We start from the raw sequence: 20,600 nt of genomic DNA, 5'->3' as shown, positions 1-20,600 counted from the left end.
AAAACTTCATAAAGAAAAAGCTCGTTTTTAGTTTTTGGAGCAGAAGCCTGTTATAGATTGTGTGATTTGATTCCTGAAGAAATCTTGAAGTCAGAGCTGAAGAAGCCTCCTCTCCTGCAGCGTGGAGCCGAGGTCACTCAGCCAATCAGGATTTCTTTCGGCCTCATCTGTTGTGGATGTTTCCAAGGTGCTCTGTGTGTGTCTTCCTGGTTCAAGCAGAAAGCCCTGAGGTGTTCATTAGCCGAGGTCCCGGGGCTCCGGACGCTGCCCGCCGAGGCTCTAACTGCTGCAGTGGAGAGGTTTGAATGCAGAACTCCCACAGTGATGGCACTTGTTTACGAAGAGGGTGGGAGGTGACACTCGTAAACAAGCATATGATGTTATGCGGATTATGCATTTTGACATTTTAAAGATGTTCTGCAGTACATGTGGACGAGTCTCAAAACACAAAATAAACATGTAACACTGCATGTCTTCTCGCTTTGACTCGAGAGCAAATATCAGTGACTGAGGTGATAAAGAGATAAAGCTACTGATATTTACTGATAGCTTACTATGCTAACATAAAAACTCACCAGAGAGCTTTTCTTGCTCAAACATTGTGAACAGCATGGCTAATGTTAGCCAACTACCTCATTTCTTCTGTCCACCATAATCTATACTGAAGGCCAAATCAGAAGAAAAAATGACACAGAAGTACAGAAAGTACCTCACGGTGAACATTTTTTAAAGTACATTCCTTTATTTTATAATACAAATGTAAGTAGAAATGATTTGGCAGGCAAACAATGAGTGAAAAGGGGAGTCGCAGTGAAACAATTGAGCAAAACAGCTTATTTAGCATGAACACACTCTTCAATCATTTCTTCTACGCGGCGTCCAGCCTCAATTAGTTCTTTTGGGCACGTGAGCGAAATGCAGGTTGAACTAATGTCAAAGGCCAGACGAGGAACTCAAAGCCTGAAAAACAGCGAAGGAGCTCATTGGGTGAACTTCAGTTCAGCGAAGGTCGAGAAACTGCAGAAACTAAAGCAACATCAGTGAAATGCACAAGTGGCTATTTTCTATTGTATCCTTTGGTAACCTGCTCAAGATCTCCAGTGTGCATAGATCCTCTGATATGCCAGCGCAGAGCAAATGCTCTCACAGTCAAGTCGTGCATTAAATCACATTAATTGATAAAAAACGACAATTGTCAGTGTACATATATCTGATGGTGTATGAACAGTGCGTCAATTAATTTCTCTAAATTTCCAAGTAGATACAATATTCATTCTGACAAAAATCAAAGATGACACAATAAGCAATAAATAAGGAATTGCTCATCCTCTTCCTCATCCGCTTAGCAACGTCCAGTTTCGTCTCACAGTAAATCAAAAACGATGTGAGTGAATATATTATAAATAACAAGAGAAGACAATATAGAGACAAAAACATTGTGTTTAAAAAAAAAAAAAAAAAGCTTTGACCTTTCCTCTCTCGCCTGCTCAGAGAAAAGAGGGCGAGATTCCTGAAGGAACAGCAAGCTATGGCAAGGGCTGCGTTCACAAATGAGATGTTAGCTCTATGCTAGCAATTAGCACAACCATGTTGATAAAAGCAACATTCTGTTTTGTACTAATATCTGAACAAGGGCAGTGTGGACATGGCAAAGCAGTCAGCGAGCCTGCACAGGCTTGTGAGGACAGAGGAGTGTTTGAGCACACTGGACGAGCAGGTGGACGTGGCTGCGGGCGATGCTCAGTCTACACAGCGTCCCTTCATTTGTGGCTTTCTGCAAAAGCTCGCAGCTCTGGAAAAGCTGCCTCCCTCACAAGGAAGACATTATCTTCGGTCAGTGTGATCAAAATAAAAAAATATCCGAGACTCTGAGTTCAAAAATAAATCTGTAGTTCTTTGTAAACAGAGTTTTCCTTCGCTCGCTCCCTGTTCTTTGATTCAGCCGCGGTGGTTTTGAACGCTCAGTCAAGTCGTACTCAGGAGGACAGAACGCGCAGAGGTCCGTCACTCACAGTCCTCCCCGGCGGTGGCGGCCTCCAAAGCAGCGAGAGCCTCCGCCACCATCGAGTCTGTGACGCTCTGCACCTCCTCCTCCTCGTTCCTCGCCTCCTCCTCGTCCTCGCTCTTCATCACCGAGATCCCGCTCTCGACGGTGGAAACGTCCGGAGTCTTTGGCAGTCTGAGCTCGTCCCTGGTGTCGGCCGAGGACAGGCTCGTGGTGCTGGTGTGGATGTCCACCGACAGGACGCTCCCCTCGTCCCCCGTGTCGCACGGGTACTCCGGCGTCCCTCCCACGCCCTCGTCCGTCTCGTCTGCTGACAGGCTCTCGCTGTTGATCACGCACTCGGTGATGGAGCTGTCCCACCTGTTCCTTGTCTCGCGGTGTCCCCGCTCACCGTACCTCGTCTGGTTCTCGTACTCCTGTATGTTGGGGTAAACGGGCACCTGGCTCGGGCCTTTTCCCTGCAGCGTCCATCTCGGCCCCAGAGCTTCAGGCTGGATGATGTACACCTCCGCAGGTGGAGTGCTGGCCTTCCTGTGCAGCTCCTTCTCAGAGGGCGCAGCGTGCAGCCTGTGGTTGACGTGGTTGTTGTCCACCTCGAGTTTCAGGGTGCTGTCGTTGGACTTGCTGTAGCCCAGGTTGTGGAAGCCCTGCTTCTGCTTGTTGTGGCCGCTGAGCTGGTCGGTGCTGGGGGCCCCACCGGAGAAGTGGTGGGGCTGGTAGAGCGAGCTGCCTGCAGAGTCGGCCTTCCTCACATCCACCGCCACAGAGGGGTCGTAGATGTAGCTGTGAGAGACACAGGCGGAGAGGGGGGTTTCAGATTCTTAAACATGTGGATTCATTATTTTTCCCCAGACATTTTTAGCATTTTACAGACCAAACGTCATGAAAACAAACTGTAGCTGCAGCCGGAGTTATTTTAGCAAATACATCTAAATCCACTTAACACAAATATGACTTTTAATCAAATCTGACATGGTGACAGAAGGAATGAAAGATGAATTCAGAGTCCGAGTTACACGGAGCATCACCACTTGATTTCCTGGATGAGACACAGAACTATTTCTGTCTGCCTGACTGGGCTGCAGGAGTCAGATGTTCCTGTGACAATCAATGAAAACAACCATCACGTGTTGTTCACAGACTGCAACAAGGATGTTTCACTGCAGTCGATGTGCCTTTCCAACGCCACAGCGCCGTCTGTGACATGCATACGCTCCATGTTTACACACAGAGCATCTGGCCGTGGCTGTGCTGCTGATGTGACAGGACCCTGACTGCACTCCCCTCCCTCCAATTCTGGTTCAAATAGGAAAATACAGACTTCTTCTATCAGATGCTGTTTTGTTTTAAACAATTTCAAGTCGTTTAATAGGAAGCTGCAGCCAAGAGGCAATTAGGCTAGCTTAAAGACTGGCAGCAGGGAGAAACAGGTAGCCGAGCTCTGTCTAAAGTTAGATACAACAACGCAAATTAGTGAGTTTTTGAGGAGCTGTCGGCATATTTATGAACTCTGGAGAAAGCCAGGCTAGCTTTTTCCCCCTGCTCCCAGCCTTTATGCTAAGCTAGGCTAACTGTCTCCTTGCTCTAGCTCCATACTTAACGCACAGATATGATTGCGTATTGATCTTCTAATCTAGCTAGTGCTAGCTTAATGCTACACCAGTTGGAGTAATGAGAAGTAAACCATAAGAGCATCATTCAGCATCTTGGAAAATGTTTATTCTTTCTTTTTTAGAGTTAGCTGAGGAGAACGGAGTTGCAGCCAAGAAGCAATTAGCCACACTAAGTTTAAAGGCTAGCTGTTTCCCCAGTTTGTAACCTTTAAGCTAAGCTATGCTAAGCTTTGCTCTAGCTCCATACTTAAGGCAGACATGAGGGTGGTATCAGTCATCGTACTTGTTACCGTAATCAGCATAAGGCTAAAATGCAAGATAATTGCTCCTTCACTAGTTTTTACTACAGAGGAAGCTAATGATGCTCCATTATCCTTTGGGCTCATCGTTTTTAATTTTCCCACATTTTCACTGAGAAATAAAGAAATGGAGTACATATTACGATAAACACTTTTATGCCTCCATTAAATCTGCTGCTTCCTGCTGTGAAAAGACCCCGAGCGTCATTGTTTGGAGTAAAGGTCTTTGTCATAACAGCTCAGAAAATGCATTTTCTAATGGAAACTGAAAGGAAAAATGGAGACAAAAAAACAAATGGGCAGCTAATTACATGCCAGAACCCCAACAAAACAATAAATGCTAAAAAAACACAAATGTGTTCACGTTTTGTTTTTCATTTCGTTACATAAAGCCAAAAATAATGAGGCCTTTTCATGCCGCACAGTTCAACTCATTAAGATGAGTGACGAACGTTGAACACGAAGGGGGCATCTTCACTTTCACCCGGCATAATAAGAGTTTCCTCTCAGTCAGTCTTCGCCATTGATGGGATGGATTTGTTCTCCTGTTGGATCCCTGCTCTCATCTGCACACTCTTTTCTGTGAAATCACTCCTCTGCTGGGTAAATCACACGCCGCCATGCGCTCTGCACAGACCCGTCGATGTTGTCCCAATTCCTCGTCGGACGGAGGAGGTCGATAAAGGTCTGAGACTAATTAATGCTCATTTGAGCGCTGCACCTTAAATAGCCCCTTGTTCGCTGTAATGACTGTCTGATTCCCCATTTTGGAGGATTTTCTTACAAGGGTATAAGCTCAAGATCGCACTCTCACACACCTCTGCAGGTATTAGGAGTGTCGGCGGGGGGCCTTTATTTTGTGGACGGTGTAACAGGCTGTCAGACATCACCTGCTGCGACAGCCTCGTGTTTTTCATCTCCTCTTCCTTTCATTTGTTTTCTCCTCCACCCGGCGAGCCTCGTTACCCCAGCAGAGCTCCCATCTCACACCTCTCCAGGTGCCTCTCCGCCCCTGCACACAAACCTCCTCCTCGTTTCTCCTCCTTTGTGACTGTAATGTAGTCGCGGCTCGCTAATCTACTATCCCTTTGCACTTGACTTCTCCTTGATTTGAGCGCCTTCCCTCGAGCTTTTTCCATCTATCGCCTTGCTCCCGCCTCCTCCTCCTTCGTTCTCAAGTTGTCCTCTTGACTTGTTTTCTGTCCTTCCTCTCTTTCGGCTTTACTTCACACTGTTCATTATTCATATACTTAACAAGGTCTGAGAATTAAGAAGATAACGTTCAGGTGCATCGACTGATTCAATAACAGCTTTTTTCACCTCCTGGTAAGCAGACACACAAAAACCGCCACCCGCCTACACATTTATAGCCACAAGCTAGCACACACTTGCTCACCCTCTCTGACTTGAGCACCTTTCCCTCACCCTGCATCCTCCCCTCTGTCTCCCTTCACAGTGGAAAGCTGAGAAAATGAATGTTTTCCATGTCTCTCACCGCCGCTGTGTCCCGGCTGCCAAGGTGAAATTTGAGGCTCGCTTTCAGAAAAGCCAAACACAGAAGGTGTTTCATAAAAAAAAAAAAAAAAAAACATTTAAAAAAAAAAGCAATGATTAATAAAGCTGGACAAAAGCTGTGTGAGAGAATGACACCATTTTCACCAACTGCAGGCTGACCTTTCCATCTCCAGGCTGGTTTCAAAGAGCAGACTCAAAACTTGTGGCTGCAACTTTCTGGTTTTTGACATTTTTTTATGTTCTATTTTCAATGAGATAAAGCTGCTAATGCAAAACACGCCTTGCACAAAAAGTCCCACAGACAGAGAAGAGCAGCGTCTCTCCAGTGTCAAGCTCTGATTTTAATACCGACGAGCCTCTTTGCATTAAGTAGGTGCAGTCGATTCTGGGGAGTTCCTGCTTTCCCCTCTCTGTCGGGATTCCCTTTCTGCTTTAGGTTTTCTGTTAAAGTTTTCTTAGGAGGCTCCTCCATCCTGGAAGAAACCATTATTTGCATGCGTTTTAACTCGGATGAAGCACCAGACAAGATGCTGTTTACTGGTTTTGGTTATGGGTTATGGGAGAAGATTCCTAACTACAATTCGCCACGTCTGATGTGTGTCACGACGATCTCGACACTTCTCGTGCTACACAGATTTAAGCTGATTATACTGGCTTAAAAGATAATGCAGGGTGCAGTGGTGCCTATGGATTTTATGCCACCAACACCATTAGATGCATCCTGATCTTTAGTTTCCTTAATGTGAAGCACGGTGTCCTTTTAAATCAATGGAAATTTCCCTTGTGCACAAACTGCAGAGCAAAACAGTATTAGAAGAATTGTATTTACTATTATGTTGAAAGTAAATACTCAACATAATCATACAAATAATCTGTCATAAAAAAGAATCATTATAATTTTGCTTTTGTAGCAACGCAATTAAACATCATCCAGCAGGGAACTGATTCATCATGCCTCACCCTTCAACTAGTTCATCTGTTTTTCAATGGATTTCTGGACATGTACCAAGAAAAAATTGACTTTCCCGCTGCAGAAAAATGCTGATCACAGCCCTTTTATGACACTGACAGCTCGTTAAGTCCTTAAAAATACACAAGTAAGGAGAAAGATCTGAAGAAAGCTAAAATTAGTCCCTGTAAACAAGTGAGAAAACACTAAAAACCTTATTTTTGAACAGAGATTTGTATCTTTAATTCAATTCGATGCTACCAGATTTGAAACTTAAACACTAGAAAGAATTCTGGATTAAAAAAATGAATAAAAAACGAGCCGCGGGTTGTTGTGTGAGCGTCAGCCTGCTGATACTGAGGCCAAACTGTTGACCCAGCAGCCTCCACGCCCACCACGGCAAACCCCACTAAGCCCAGAAATGTGACACCCTGGACAATTAGGGAGGTATGTGTGTGTGTCACAAGCGTTCAAATGTGTGTCTTTGACATGGGAAAGAGGAAAAAAAAAAAAGTGTGAAGGGGGGATTACGACTCTGGTATGCGAATCACAGCGTGCCCTTTCATTAATCTGCAATCAAAATCTCGTTTCCCGGCCATGTTCCGTCTCCGCGCTCACCTCAAAAAGCACAGCGATGTCGAGCCCTGACAACGATGCCTTGTAGACTTTTAATGAATAGACAGTCCTGAAAAGAAATACAGTAACCAGGGGTGATGGCTATTGGCATATTGACTCACAGTTTGTACAAAGGGCCCACGTGAGGCCGAGAGTGCAGACGTATTAGAAATGGACCTCTCGCTATCTGCATGAAACAAGACGAGAAATCATTATGTGGGTAAGGAGACGTTAGAGCCGCCGCTGACGGGCAGATGAGGAAGTCTGCCGCGAGGGGTTGTTCCTGACGAGGTGGACGTTTTCTGACAATGTAAATAACTGACTCATTTCTTTGAGGATGCAGGCACAGACGTGCTTTGAGCTAAATGCTACCACCAGCATGCTAACATGCTCACACTGACACAACGCTGATGAGCGGTGGTAATTTTTACCACGTTCTCTATCTTAGTTTAGAATGTTAGCATGCTATCATTTGCTAATTAGCACTACACACAAAGTACAGGAGGAGTTTTTTGAGGTATTTTGGCACAAACCATTTATACAACCAATGCTGTATAAATTTAAACCAGCAATTTGTTTTTATATTCTCATTTACCAGCCCTGTCGAGATGCTCTTAGCCTTTATCTTGGCTTGAGTCAAAGATTTCCTGCTTTTCTCGATGTCATACAAGGGTTTCCCTTATGGTGGAGGTGTGCCACAATGCTGTAAAATAAACACTACCTCCAATAACACCATAAAAAATAAACTGCTAACCTTCAAGGCAAAGAGCACAGGAGCTGTTTCACACAATAAATGTCATATGTTTAATGGGTGGCTGTTATTTAGGGCGTCATCGACTCAGTAAACCGATCACATGTCCACAAACTTTTGTTCCCTGTTGACTGAATCGAGGGTTTAAGGTACAGGGTGTGTACTGAATATATGTATAATGTAGAAATAAGATACATTTACCCTCATTTTCTGACATTTTACACACTAAACAATTCACTGATTATTGAAAAAACAAAGATTGAGGGTGATAATCGTCCACTGCAGCCCTGCAGTGAGCATTTCGATTGTAAAAAGAGGACAAATCACTGACTTCCTGTTTCTGCAGTGGAAAGAAATCAATGAAAGCTGTTGACAGTGAGGTCTGTGGATTATCCAGTGAGTGACTGGGGCAGCGTGTCTGGAAACCCTGAAGCATAAAACCAAACCTGGCCAGCACTAAATTAGAAAAAGAGTTTAATTTGGATGAATGAACCCTTCAACTCACTGAAAGATTGTGCCCCGACAGTATTCACAGGAAGGCTCGTGTCACAGGAAACAAACAGAAGAAGAGGCACATCTCACCTTTTTATCATCCTGCAGCATTGGCACCCCATTTGGCCAGCTGTGTCGTGGAGCTGTGGAGGGACATTAAGAGAGCAATTAAACTTTAATCACACAAACCGCCTTCGACTGAACGGCAGACAAAATCGAAAGTGACAAAACTTCTCTGAAAACAAGAACATATCGTTTTCGCCGTCTGAGCTCGCCGATAAAAGAAAGGTTACAGTCGGCTCTGCGGTGACACACACACGCGCTTTGACGGAGTCCGAGACTGCTATTGATCGGCCGGTTCGCCACCTCTGACATGTGAGTGGTTTTTCAATGAGGGCTTCTTTCAGGGGCTCTCTTGAAGATTTCACCTCATCAGTCAAGTTTTTGCTTTGCCCTTGGTCTCGACGCTGTTTGGACACGAGGATGAAAACTCTGTCTGCCTGAAGCACCGATAAAGATGTTATTGCCATCCATCACTGTTGTGTGTGCGAACGTGTATCGAGGAGTGTGTATCTATGAGCGGGGTGGGAGTGACCTTTTCTATCCCGGTGGTGTGTTTCTCCAGGCTTTGGCATTTCATTGCCTGGGTAAATAATTAATCACCGAGTCTTGAACGGGGTTTGTCTGCAAGCAAAGGAGAAAGAGAGAGCGACAAAGGTAGAGGACAGAGTCTCTCTTTGTGGACTAAAAGGAAGGATGTGTGCCCACGAGACAAAACTGCTTCTATACTTAACCTGAACCCTCTGACGCTGCAGGCCTTTTCTTTACATTCAGCTGAACCTTTGAGCAGAACTGTCATTGTAAAGTAAAATATCATCAACAATTGCCATGAAAATAGCAAGACCCCACTTACGCCATTAATATCTGGCCAAGTACTGCGGTTTTTACCAAACATCACTCCAAAAGGAGGAAAAACTGCATTTCTTGGGGACTATTTTCAGCCGCGGACTAATGTGACTAATAAGTCTTGACAACAGCAGTATTTAGGATTCAAGGTTTAAGTCACTGAGGATGGAGGCAAAGTCAACCCGGACAAATCTCACAAGTACAATCCTCTCGTCTTCGAGTGCCGTCTGTTATCTCTTTCTTCTCCACAGACACGATCTCTTGTGATTTGAGGTGGGCTTGACCCGAACCTGGCTGAAACAATCCCCACCACACACTGATCCACATTTTCACCGGGACCTCCAACACATTCACAGCCGCTTAGGAGAAAGCCAAGAGGCCGCACCATCACGCCAAGTGCAATCCAAGGAGAGGCCCAGCGGTCTGACAGGCTTTCAAAGTGAGGACCCTGTTTTAACACTGGTGGACCGGCAAGCATCCACCCTGCTGAAATATCCCTTATCTTCCAGTGGGGGAGCAAGAGAGGAGGTAATTTCCCAGCGGGCGTCGAACTATCACATAAATGGAACGTTGTTTTAATCCCGGCTGAACGCTGAAGTCACTATCAGCCAACTTTTACAATTACTCGTCACATTCAAGCAGGTCAATAATCATCTGACAAGCTCCAACTCTCAATCCTCTGATCGCTCAGGCTGATTCCTGCCTCTGCCACCGCCAGCTTCCTCCTCCTCCTCCTCCTCCTCCTCTCTTTCTTGTTGTGCGGTGGCATTTCTCGCCTTGTGCATTATGTATATTCCATATCTCAGCGATATGTGTCTGCTGCTTTCTGCTCTCGATACCCTTGGGGGTGTTTTAATGTGCTTGCCTCGGAGTCATGTGGGCTGCTTGGATTCGTTTGGGGAGCGTCTTGAAGCTCAAAGCCTCCTCTGCCAAATACGACTGCATATTTGTTGCAATAAATGGTCCTAAAGCCTTTGACATGAGGGTTTCTGAATTGCTATGAATTAATTATGAGCATGAGAATAAGTTTAGTTCCTTCCTGGCACCATGTTTTCACTGCAGATAAAACCCAGTGACAGTACATGGATTAGCAAGTGCTGTGACAGGGAGTAAATTAAGCAATAACTTACTTCACGTTAAACGACTCCACAGTTTTCTTTATGAAATGATCAAATATGGCAAAAGGGTTTTAATTAAAACTTCCCAACTGAATTATTTTCTACATTACACACAGATAAACCTAGATCTTCCAGACTGCCTGGAAATTATGCATCGAACTTAATACTTAAAGCTGCACTAATCAATGTTTTTATGTTCACAATTTAGCAAATTATTAATTGCAGTGTTAAAGGAGCCATTTGTAGATGAATATATACCAACTCTGCAGTTTAACTTCAGCTCTAAGGAGCATTTCAGCGTCTTTCAGCTCTTTGTTTTGGTTCTCTGGCTCACAGCATTGTTTTGATTCACTCTCTCAGCTCTCATCAGTGTCGTTTCAGATGCTTTGAGCGAAAAATCCAGTTGTGCCAATTGGTGCTGGGCAGGTAGTGACAGTGGGTTTATCAGACAGACAAAGTTAGTGATTGTTTGGAGAACATGGTGGCTCATTTAGCTGCTAAACAGTCAGATGTTTCCCTCAGCAGCTGGTGCACTAACAAGCGAGTGATATTGGACTTATCAGGTGGTCAGTAACATGACTCCCAGTGAATGTTCCTCTGTGTCTCCTCATCATAGTTCATTGTATCAACGTAACATGGTGACACAGCTTGTTCCCAAATATCAAAAAAACACAAACATGTTTAAGCTCATGTTTGTCCCTTAAGAAACTAATCCATGAGATGACCAACAGCAGCAATATGATATGCCATCTATAATAATTTATATTTATATGCCATTTTTTAGCATTCATTTAATTAATAGTTGAATCTATAAAATGTCAGGAAATAAAACTCTTCTGTCCAACCAACAATCAGAAACCCAAATATATTCAACTTACTAAAACAGAAGACAAAAAAAAAAACATTTTCTGTCAATTAACTAATAAAGTCACTGTTCGTGTGAAACCAAATATGAAACTAAAATAAGCTTTCCTGGTATTTATTGCTTTGTAACTGCACTATTATGAAGATCTGCTGAGTTCATGTATTTCACAGAATATGATCAAAGGAGTGTTTTACAAACAACACATAACTGTGATCATTATGCATTTTGTTATTTCTTCTCTCAAGGTATTTGCAATATCATTTGATCAGTAACGCGGCAAAGAAATAACATGAGAACAAACCAGCGAGCGTCAAAGAGAAGCTGGTACGACGTGAAGTACTGAAGAGCGTTTCTGCCTGAAGTCAACCTCATGACTTTCCCTCTCATGTGTCAAATCATGGGAACTGAACAAGGTTTGGAAAAGCTCAAGGCTGGAAAACAAGGTTGTGTTCAATAAATCTGGACACGGCAATGAGGAGGTTAATTTCAATGTGAGACCTTGAAACTCTTGCAGCTTCCATAGGTCTGTCATATGAATCGACTGTATACGTTCAATGCAACAGTGATGACGCAAGTTAAAATTGTAAGCTCAAACTTATTAGATAAAATAAGTTTAAGTAACTAAACAAATTTCAAGATGTTTTTATTTCTTACCCCCAGACATGTGTAACTTGTCACACATGCATTTAGTAGTGTTCTGGCTGACTTCTGACACAGACTGAGGACACACCATCAGACCGGCTGACTGGGACGGAAAAAGCTGCTTTGCATTGGCATGGAGTTGGGTTGCACATTTGCAAGGCAAAAACTGACTCCGAGTTGACTGACAATGTGGTTGTAGTGTTACCTGCCTCAGGCTACCAATTCTGCTTTTGGTCAGCGGAAACGGCTGAAAGTCGGAGGGGAACTAGTCCTGCAGGGCTGAGATGACTCTGTGCCGTCTTAGGCCAGGCAGCTAACAACGCTCCTCCGAGCAGCAAGGGCTCATGAGTAACTAGCTAGTTACATCACTGTCCTCATAACTAAGTGACATTAAAAGTCAAAGACAACTCCGCTCAAAGAAAATGACAAGAAGAACATGACTAATCAGGCATGTTCTGGCTCCAGTGTGTCTGCTTGTGTTTGCAGAGTAAACAGCTTTCGACAGACAAAAGTGGAAAAACCAGGAAACTGCTAATGCTAGTGTGGTGAACACCCACGAATTCCCGTTCCTGTGGGTTTAAAGATTAGTCTTTCGTATTTTAGAGTTCTGTGTCGCCTTAAAACCAAGATCCAAATGCGGTGAAGCATCGACCAATGATGCCTGTAAATTGCTTGCTTTACCTGGCCAGCAGTCGTGATCTGAACATGTGTATTATCACGCAAAAGAAAGAAAAGCACACAATTTAGGGGGTGGAAAAGGGCAACATGGTGGACTCCATGGAAGGGGGCCTGGCTTGAAGCACATCAGAGGATTCACGAGAAGCTGAGAGCCATGCAAACCTGTCAGGAATGAGGATTTTCTCTGTGCCTCTCGAGCCTCCCGCAGGCTTTACAGTAACCAACAGCAGCTGACTGAGATTCACATCAGAACACCCAACTGACCAATCATGTTGTCCCCCTGGAGACTTTCCAAAGTCATAATGAGATCAAGGATTCAATCTGTGCATCAAAGGACCATCATTCATTCATTCAGATATTGGCCATTGTTGGCTGGCAATAACTGTGCTTTATCTGCTCCCTGTGCCGTTCAATATATTATATATTGCCACTGTTTTTTACGATAGGGAAGATCGCAGGACGATTACTGAAGGGGAGAGATATTTCAGCGCTGGCAGCTTGGCTGAGCTCCCATTTTTTTCGCTTTCTGAGTTTTGCTCAGAGGAAATTGAAACATTTCATCTTGGAGAAACAGGTGCAATAAAAGTGGGATTGCTGTAGTGTCCCCTAAATGTGGATTGGATTGAAATCCAGGGGATACCTGCCGAGGTGGCAGTCAGAGCCAGTTTTGGAAGATTGCTGCTGGTGGAAAAATTTCATCCGGACAGATAAGGCTTAAAATAATTCTTCCTCTGGGGACAGGGTCCAGTTGAAATTGATTTCACCTGTTTGCAAACAGAAGTTATTGTATGTGCAACGACTGAAAACTACTATTTGAAATGAGGATGTTAGAAAAGGAGAGAACTAATGTGACGCTGCCTTGTTTTAAAGGAGTCTGGGATACCTTTACTGGGTTCATCAGATAAACACATGGGTTTGATAACAACACATCTGAATCCTTTCAAAGCTTAATTATTTTTAACTTTCAAGGGACTGAAGTTGCAAATAACTATAATACAAAGATTCAACTGAGATCCAGAGTTGCCCCTGCAGACATTGGTGGTGAAAAGTCCTCTTCAGTGTTTGATGTAATACGCAGCTTTTGCTGTGTGACGCAGTGGCATTGCTCATTCCCCACCAGCTAAATAACTTAATAGTGTATTTCATAAAAATGTAAGAATTTCTCCAGACATTGCGCCGGGATCAGACTACATGTTTTTTTTTTTTTTGCCATCCTATCACAGCACATCTTATTCCACGATCACACACAAGTTTAGATGTCATCGGGGAGGCGGGTGACGTGCAAACACACAGAAATTGCCCAGAAAGCCGAGAAGAAAAGTCCATCATATAACCCTTAAAGCAAAAAATATACATGTGGTTTCAAGATGCTGATAGGCAGACATTTTCATACCTTTGGACAAAGCTAGGCTAGCAGTTTCCCCTTGTTTCCAGTCTTGGTGCTTAGCTAACGTCTGTGCTAACTCCTGGCTGTAACTTCATATTTAGCACACAGCTACAAGAGTGGTATCAAACTTCTTATCGAACTATTGGCAAGAAAGTGAAAAAGCATATTTCCCAGAATGTCAAACTATTTCTTTTACAGATTGGGATATTTTACTAAAAGGGAGCTGGATCCAAAATGGAACCAAAGTCCATCTGGACAACTTGATTCAAAATCCACATCAAAAGAAATGTAAACTCAAAGGTAGCCTGTGGAGCTTTTCAGCGCTATTTAGCAAAGTTTTGGCAGTAACACACCGAGAAACACAGCAATGCGCCCACAGAGGCAGTAAAGGAGACGGCTGCAGACAAACTGAAGGATACTAACAGGTGTTTTGGTGAGAAACACTGAATGTAAAGAAGAAAAACCGACAGGGTACCTTGAACGTGGAAAAATCCAAACAAGCAGATGTTTCAAACTGATCGTTCCTGTTGTGATTTGATCTGCGGCCTCTCACACCACCTCAAAACACAAAAACACAGCATCGCCTCCTTCAGACAGCCTTCGCTCAGTGTCGCATATCTGATACCAGCTGTTTTTGTTGTTCCCTTAGATGATTGAAATCTATCCACAACCATTTCTGTATGACTGTGGGTTTGAGTTGCTGGTCTAAACACGCCGCATACCAACACTGGAAAACCAAATACAGGTCGATGAGGTTTACAGACAATAACAGAGAGCTTGAATAACGTTAGAGGCTTGCTAATAGATCACAAAAATCCCTTTTCTCTTATCTGCTGACAGTAATTGAATGCACATTCGGAGTTGCTGCCTGAGGTGTAGATATGAATATTTCTCGAGAGGGTCTCTGGTGAACTTTTCAAAAAAGGAGCCGAGTCTTTCACAGACAAGATCCCGCTGTTGCAACATCGCTCGGTCACCTGATAGATCCCTGAAAAGGTCATCTTATGTAAGCAGTGTGTCACATTATAAAGTCCTCATTTACATCTTGACACACTGGGTGTGTGTGTGTGTGTTTTGTGTGTGTGTGTGTGTAGGGAGATCGCCTTCATGTGGGTGACGTGGGAGGGGTGCAGTGATGGAATAGTGGGCTAACTGGTCTGACACCCATCGGCCTGGCCGTTGTTTTTTGTTTATTGTTTCTCTATCTTTTGTTCATCTACAGTGTGTTTCGTCACATCGACTTTCTTGAAATTTGAACTTTCAAAGCTTGTGCTGCGCAGACAATGCAGACAGAAACATGGAGGGAATTTCCATTTCGACAGTGGATGTGCATGTCTGGTATGCTGGGAGGGAAGCTGGTGGACATGTCTGACCCAGTTCGAAGTCAATTACAGTTTTGGAAATATCATTTTCTAGTGAATTCTATGACGTACAACAAGCTCTTATTCCAAATCCTCTACTTCCAGACCACCGAGAGCCAGGGGTGCTCTGATCGATCAGGTATTAAATCATAATAAACTCTTCACCAAGCAAAAAGCAGAGGAAAATGAACATTACTCATCCCGTGTGTTCAGAGACTGCTCGCAAACTAGCAACAATTTTGATGTTCATTATAATTGCTTTAAAACATTTGTTAGGCTGCTGAACAGTCTCTGGTTCCAGCTTCTCAAATGTGGAAAAAATGCTGCTTTTATGTGTTTTTTTTTTTTTTATAATTGCAAACTAAATACATTTGTGTTTTGGACAATCACCTTGAGCTCTGGGAAATTTTTACAGGCTATTTCCTGAGAATTTCTTACATTTTAAAGACAAAACAATTGAGTCCATTAATGGAGAAAAGTCTGCGGATGAATCAACAGTGAAAATGATTGTTAGTTGCAGCTCCCAGTGTGATCTGCCACATTATTTTCTCAGCAAAAAACAGCTTTTTAAGGATCATTTTTTTGAATGCACCATAGTTCTGCATGTGCAACTGCTTGCGTTTTGGCATATTTCTACACCTTAATATGCAGAGGTGATGTGTGTTGGCCTCCAGCGCTGCTGACATGCAGGTGATCAACACACTGAAGTGCTGCTAACATGCTGCTGCTCCTACGCAGCCTGTGGACATTGTTTCAGAACCAAGTCTTCTCATTGAGTTTTGCCGCCACGAAGGCAACACGGCGTGATAGATCTCAGGATGAAATAAGTGTGAGTCTGCATCACTGACATGCCGTCAGACCGGTGGCGACAAGTGTGACTGAAATGCTGTCTCCTGCTCAGAAAGACTTGAGGAGGACGAAGGTATTTTTGGCAGCTGTTGCCTGCAACAAGCACAGAGCATTTTACTGATCAAAGTAATAATGTGATGTGACCTGTCTGTAAAGATGTTTGAGCACAGGAACCAATCAGTGATCAGAACCGGATCAGCCAATTCTAATGACATGAAATCAGTGATCAACAAGGCCTGATGGTGGCATCCATATTGATAACAATCTGTACGAAATGCGGAATTGGCTTCCAGAGTGGCTGACTCACTGGTTTTACCTCAACCGACACGATACATTCTTAATTTCTCGACTGCACTTTCATTTCCTTTATGGGATTTGGGCAATCTTATCCTGTGGGTGCAGTGTGACTGTATTTCTGCTCTTTAATTTCATTACATTCACTGAATTTTATTCTATTTTAATTGATTCATTTTCCTTTTTTATTGAAATTCTGACTGCTGTTCTTAAAGCCCTGCCTTTGAAAGGTGCCGTGCAAATACAATAATCTTGCCTTTCCTTGGTTTGCAGTTCCTGCAGCTTTCAGTTGTATCTCAAAAACACCAGGAGCCATGGCTGAAAGCTCTGGGAATAGCTCAGCAAGTGAACCTTGAGTTTGGAATATCGACAACAAATGTGTCCCCAGAGTCCACAGTGAACCTCTACCCTCAGGATTGTCTTTCTCAAGCTGTGAGTTGCTAAACATGCCTTTACACATTGACGAATTAATGTTTAATGAGTGACCAATCAATCATCTGAATTACAAATTATCTTCTTCTAATCTCAACGTGCAGCCCTGTTCTGGTCATACAGCTTTGTGTCCTGATCTACAGCCAACTTGGTTTCTTTGCAGTCATCAGCGGCCGGTGTGACCCTCTGCGTTTCTCTGCAGGAAAGAAAAGGCAGCATTCGATAAGGTGCTCAATTTAGGCCTCTTATCAGCTCTGAGGCTTTTAGAATCCAGCCGAAATGTCAATACATGATTTTAAAGTCTGCGTTGGGACAAAGGAAAAAGACGCTGTCTCTCCCACTGCTTGATCGAGCTTTTAATAACCTGCATATACAGTCGGTGAGATAACCTCCCACACCTGATAACACTTCCCATAAGGTGGTGTTAGTTTTGTCAGCTATTTTTCAAGCCTACTGCCAGAATAAATGTTGGCACTGCACGTTTCTGCAAACCACAGATATGTTCAAACTTTAGGTTTCTTTACTTTCAATATGTAACTTTCTTCACATTTAGTTTTCAACTGTATGCTGTGACAGCGCTGTGGTTTAAGTCTATTTCACGAAAAGATCATGTTTTGTCTTAAAATGCCTGGTTTAGTTGCGACAAACACGGCTGGAAAATGCCTTGACATCACATTAAAAACCAGTTTTTTCTAGACACAAACACATCTCGAACAGCTGTGTAGTGCTGTGCCGTCGTCTCGCCTGGCTGTCACGCCACCACCATCCCCTCGTCTTCTTCATGTCAAACTGTACGATCTGTGGTTTGCAGAAATGGACAGTGCAAACATTTATTCTGGTGACTGGACTGCAATTTTTTCATTTATCAGTCATGGTTTTGGGGTTTTAGTTTAGTTACTTCCTGTTTTATGCTGAGTTTTTCCTCATGAGGTGTTGACGAACATATTAGTCACAATTTGTGCTTTCACGGCATCATAAAGGAGCTCGAGCTACTCATCCGACTGATGTTACTGCGTCACGTCACAAGACCAAAATACTGTTAAACATCAGCTCTTAAATAGAAGGAAAATGACTCGCTGCTGACACGCGTGCTTGACGAGCTGACCTTGGATGATTTGAATAAAGCAGGTGTGATCGGAGTTTTCCACTAATTTATATAAAGTAAGGCCTTGTGAAGGAACAATCTACATTTGTACATTTTATATTTGATTTCAGATGTCTGCTTACACATGCTTTTTTTAAATTTCAACTTGTCAATACACAATTTCGCGTGCGACTGTGATGAGCAGCGTCCAAACATCATTTGCAGACGGCCTTTGCCTGATGAAAACAACTCCTGTCTCCTCGCTATCACCCGGCAGCTCACACTTATCAATAGCACTCTCCTCCTCGCGCTCTCACTCTGCAAACAGAGCTGCTGCTGTTGTCCTCGCGTGGCTCCTCCTGATCCAGGAGCTCCTGAATTGTACTTTGGCGAGTAAACAAGCCAACGAGGGGCTGAAGAGGAGTGCACTTTGTAATGAGGAAGAGCCAGCAATGCAGCGGCTCATTTAAAGGGGAAACCACCTCTTCGAGTTGATCTTTAACGTTCAAACAACCATTATGCAGGTCAACTCGTGCACTAATTGTTTCTGTATCTCTTGTATCTGTGCTACGACTTTACAGCACAGAAGGTGGACAAACGCCTGGGACCTGTTTCAAATGACTAATTTACAACAAATTGATTGTGCCTTCTTTTTCTTAAAGCAAAAACTAGTAATGTCTCGGTGACAGCTGTGAAATATTAAAGTCTTCCTTTTAATCAGCGTCAGAGAGTTGGGATTATTCCTTCTTGTTTTAATTAACACCCCTCTGTCAGGTAAAATTATATGACTTCCCTGCTGTGACGCAACAACACATCCTTTATTTTAAGACAAATAAACTGTACGATCTGTTTTCCAGAATGTAATGTCAGCAGCAGCTCTGAGCTCCGTTCCCATGCTGATATCCTGTTTCAGGTGGAGTCAACCTGCAGCGGCAGCGCTGGAGCAAGGCAGACTAGACCTTGTGCAAATAGTATTTGCATACACTTTTAATGGCTTGTTTTTGTTTAATACGCTGCCACATGGGTGGAGTCTTGCACTAAAGTTAAAAGGAACTGGGCTTAGCAAACCACAACATAGTATCCTGCGTGAATCAGCTGTCGTGAAGTTGTAAATCTCGTCTGCTGGGAGCCAGAAAACAGGCCAGAGAGCCATCAGGGATTTTTAAGAGACACATGATGTATGAAAGCTGCTCGTACACGGCTGTTAACATCATGTTTAGGACAGATATGTCCGCTGTGGCCTCAGACATGAAGTTTGTGAGTGAACCAGGGTTCAGAGAGACGACGTGTTAGATGTGCAAACAAAGCCCAAGGCCGTGTACATGAGTTCTGGTTGACTGATTCAAGACCACTCCTCCTCCTCCTCCACCACTCCATCCCAACAAAGAACAAGCGCCCCCAATAACAGCTCTCCATGCACTCATTAACTTCACCTGCCCAGGTGCTGTGTGTTCAAGGTGTGATGGAAATTTTCAGCTCAGCTCCAGTGCAGTTTGTCACTGTGTGTGTGTGTGTGTGTGTGTGTGTGTGTGTGTGTGACACACTGACACACAATGAGGTTCAGATTTGTTTTTACACACATACACACTGGACATACACACTCATATTTATCAGCCTAAGTGAAGTTTACATCCTGCAAGAGCTGAAACGATCATCGATTGGTAAATCAACAGAAGATTATGTGACGACTTTGCTGATAACCGATTATTGATTTGAGGCAAAAATCTGCAACATTCTCTGTTTAAATGTTTGTTTCTTTTCTCTTTCATATTATTGTGAACTGACTATCTGACTATTAGATTGAAAATAATTACTAACGACATAAGTAAACACTCAGACATGGTGGATGTTTAACAGGCTGATCCCTGTGACTCATTACCTTTAAATTTCATTATTAGCCGGCCGACAACATTTACATCTGTTTGTAGGGAAATAAAACAAACAGAAAGTCATTAAAGACTTTAAGTTTCTTTTTTTCTTTCTTTCTTTCTTTTTTTTTTTTTTTTTTTTTTTTACTTATGACCATGCTTACCTATAGTCAATACAACATGTATGTATTAATCTGTTTACAGTACCTGTTAACAGACTTTGCCACTCCGTGCAGCAGGTGTACTCTCATCTCCACTGCGTTACATTTGGCTAAGCTACAACAAAATTAGCTTACAGCGCGCTTATCAAACGTACTTTTATTTACTGTTGCACCATGTTAGCGTCCATAAACTGCTGTAAAAACTACCTTACACTGTGCAACATCGTGTTTTTACCGTGTTTTGTGTGCCGAAGCGGACACTCGCCATATGGCTGACATCCTAACGTTCACCTGTTGCTATGAATAACCGTCGAAGCTCCGCTAACAAACGATTAATAACGCTTCACAAAACACTTTTCAGCCACTTTAAAGTTACTCAGAGCAGTATTTTTCATTTCAGCCAGCCACAAAGACCAGGAAAGTCGGTAAATGTTGTTTGGACCTACCTGTTGCGCTAAGCGAAGGTGTGGCACTTTGCCCTGGCTATCAAAAATTCACGGATAACTTCTTCAGCTGTCATTTAAGTGGTCTCACCGCAGGTCCTCTGCTGAGCGGAAACTGGGCATAAAGTTGAAAAAGTAGAAGCTCCTTTCAGTATGTTTCGTTGGATATGACTTCCTTTGGCTTGAGTTGTTGTGGTGAATCGCTGAGAAGAGTTTCCCCCCCTCGATGACTCCACAGTCCCATGTCTCCTGTTTGATCAGCGCACTGCTGAT

The 20,600-nt window shown here is 43.3% G+C and overlaps 1 protein-coding gene across 1 annotated transcript; it reads right to left on the bottom strand.

Annotated features, from left to right (window-relative positions):
• Nucleotides 1-781: 781 nt before the first annotated feature.
• On the bottom strand, nucleotides 782-20,600 carry LOC143317223 (uncharacterized). The gene is made up of 3 exons (XM_076725265.1): nucleotides 20,331-20,600; nucleotides 8,330-8,382; nucleotides 782-2,788 (listed from the first exon to the last, which is right to left on the bottom strand). Exons 2-3 carry the CDS (start codon nucleotides 8,359-8,361, stop codon nucleotides 2,005-2,007), a joined length of 816 nt encoding a protein of 271 aa, XP_076581380.1. The 5' UTR covers nucleotides 8,362-8,382; nucleotides 20,331-20,600; the 3' UTR covers nucleotides 782-2,004.

The sequence above is a fragment of the Chaetodon auriga genome, chromosome 24 (genome assembly GCF_051107435.1).
Source record: "Chaetodon auriga isolate fChaAug3 chromosome 24, fChaAug3.hap1, whole genome shotgun sequence".
In the NCBI taxonomy this organism is placed as follows: domain Eukaryota; kingdom Metazoa; phylum Chordata; class Actinopteri; order Chaetodontiformes; family Chaetodontidae; genus Chaetodon; species Chaetodon auriga.
Note: the sequence above shows the minus strand (reverse complement) of the source record. Positions and strands in the feature narration are given on the sequence as shown.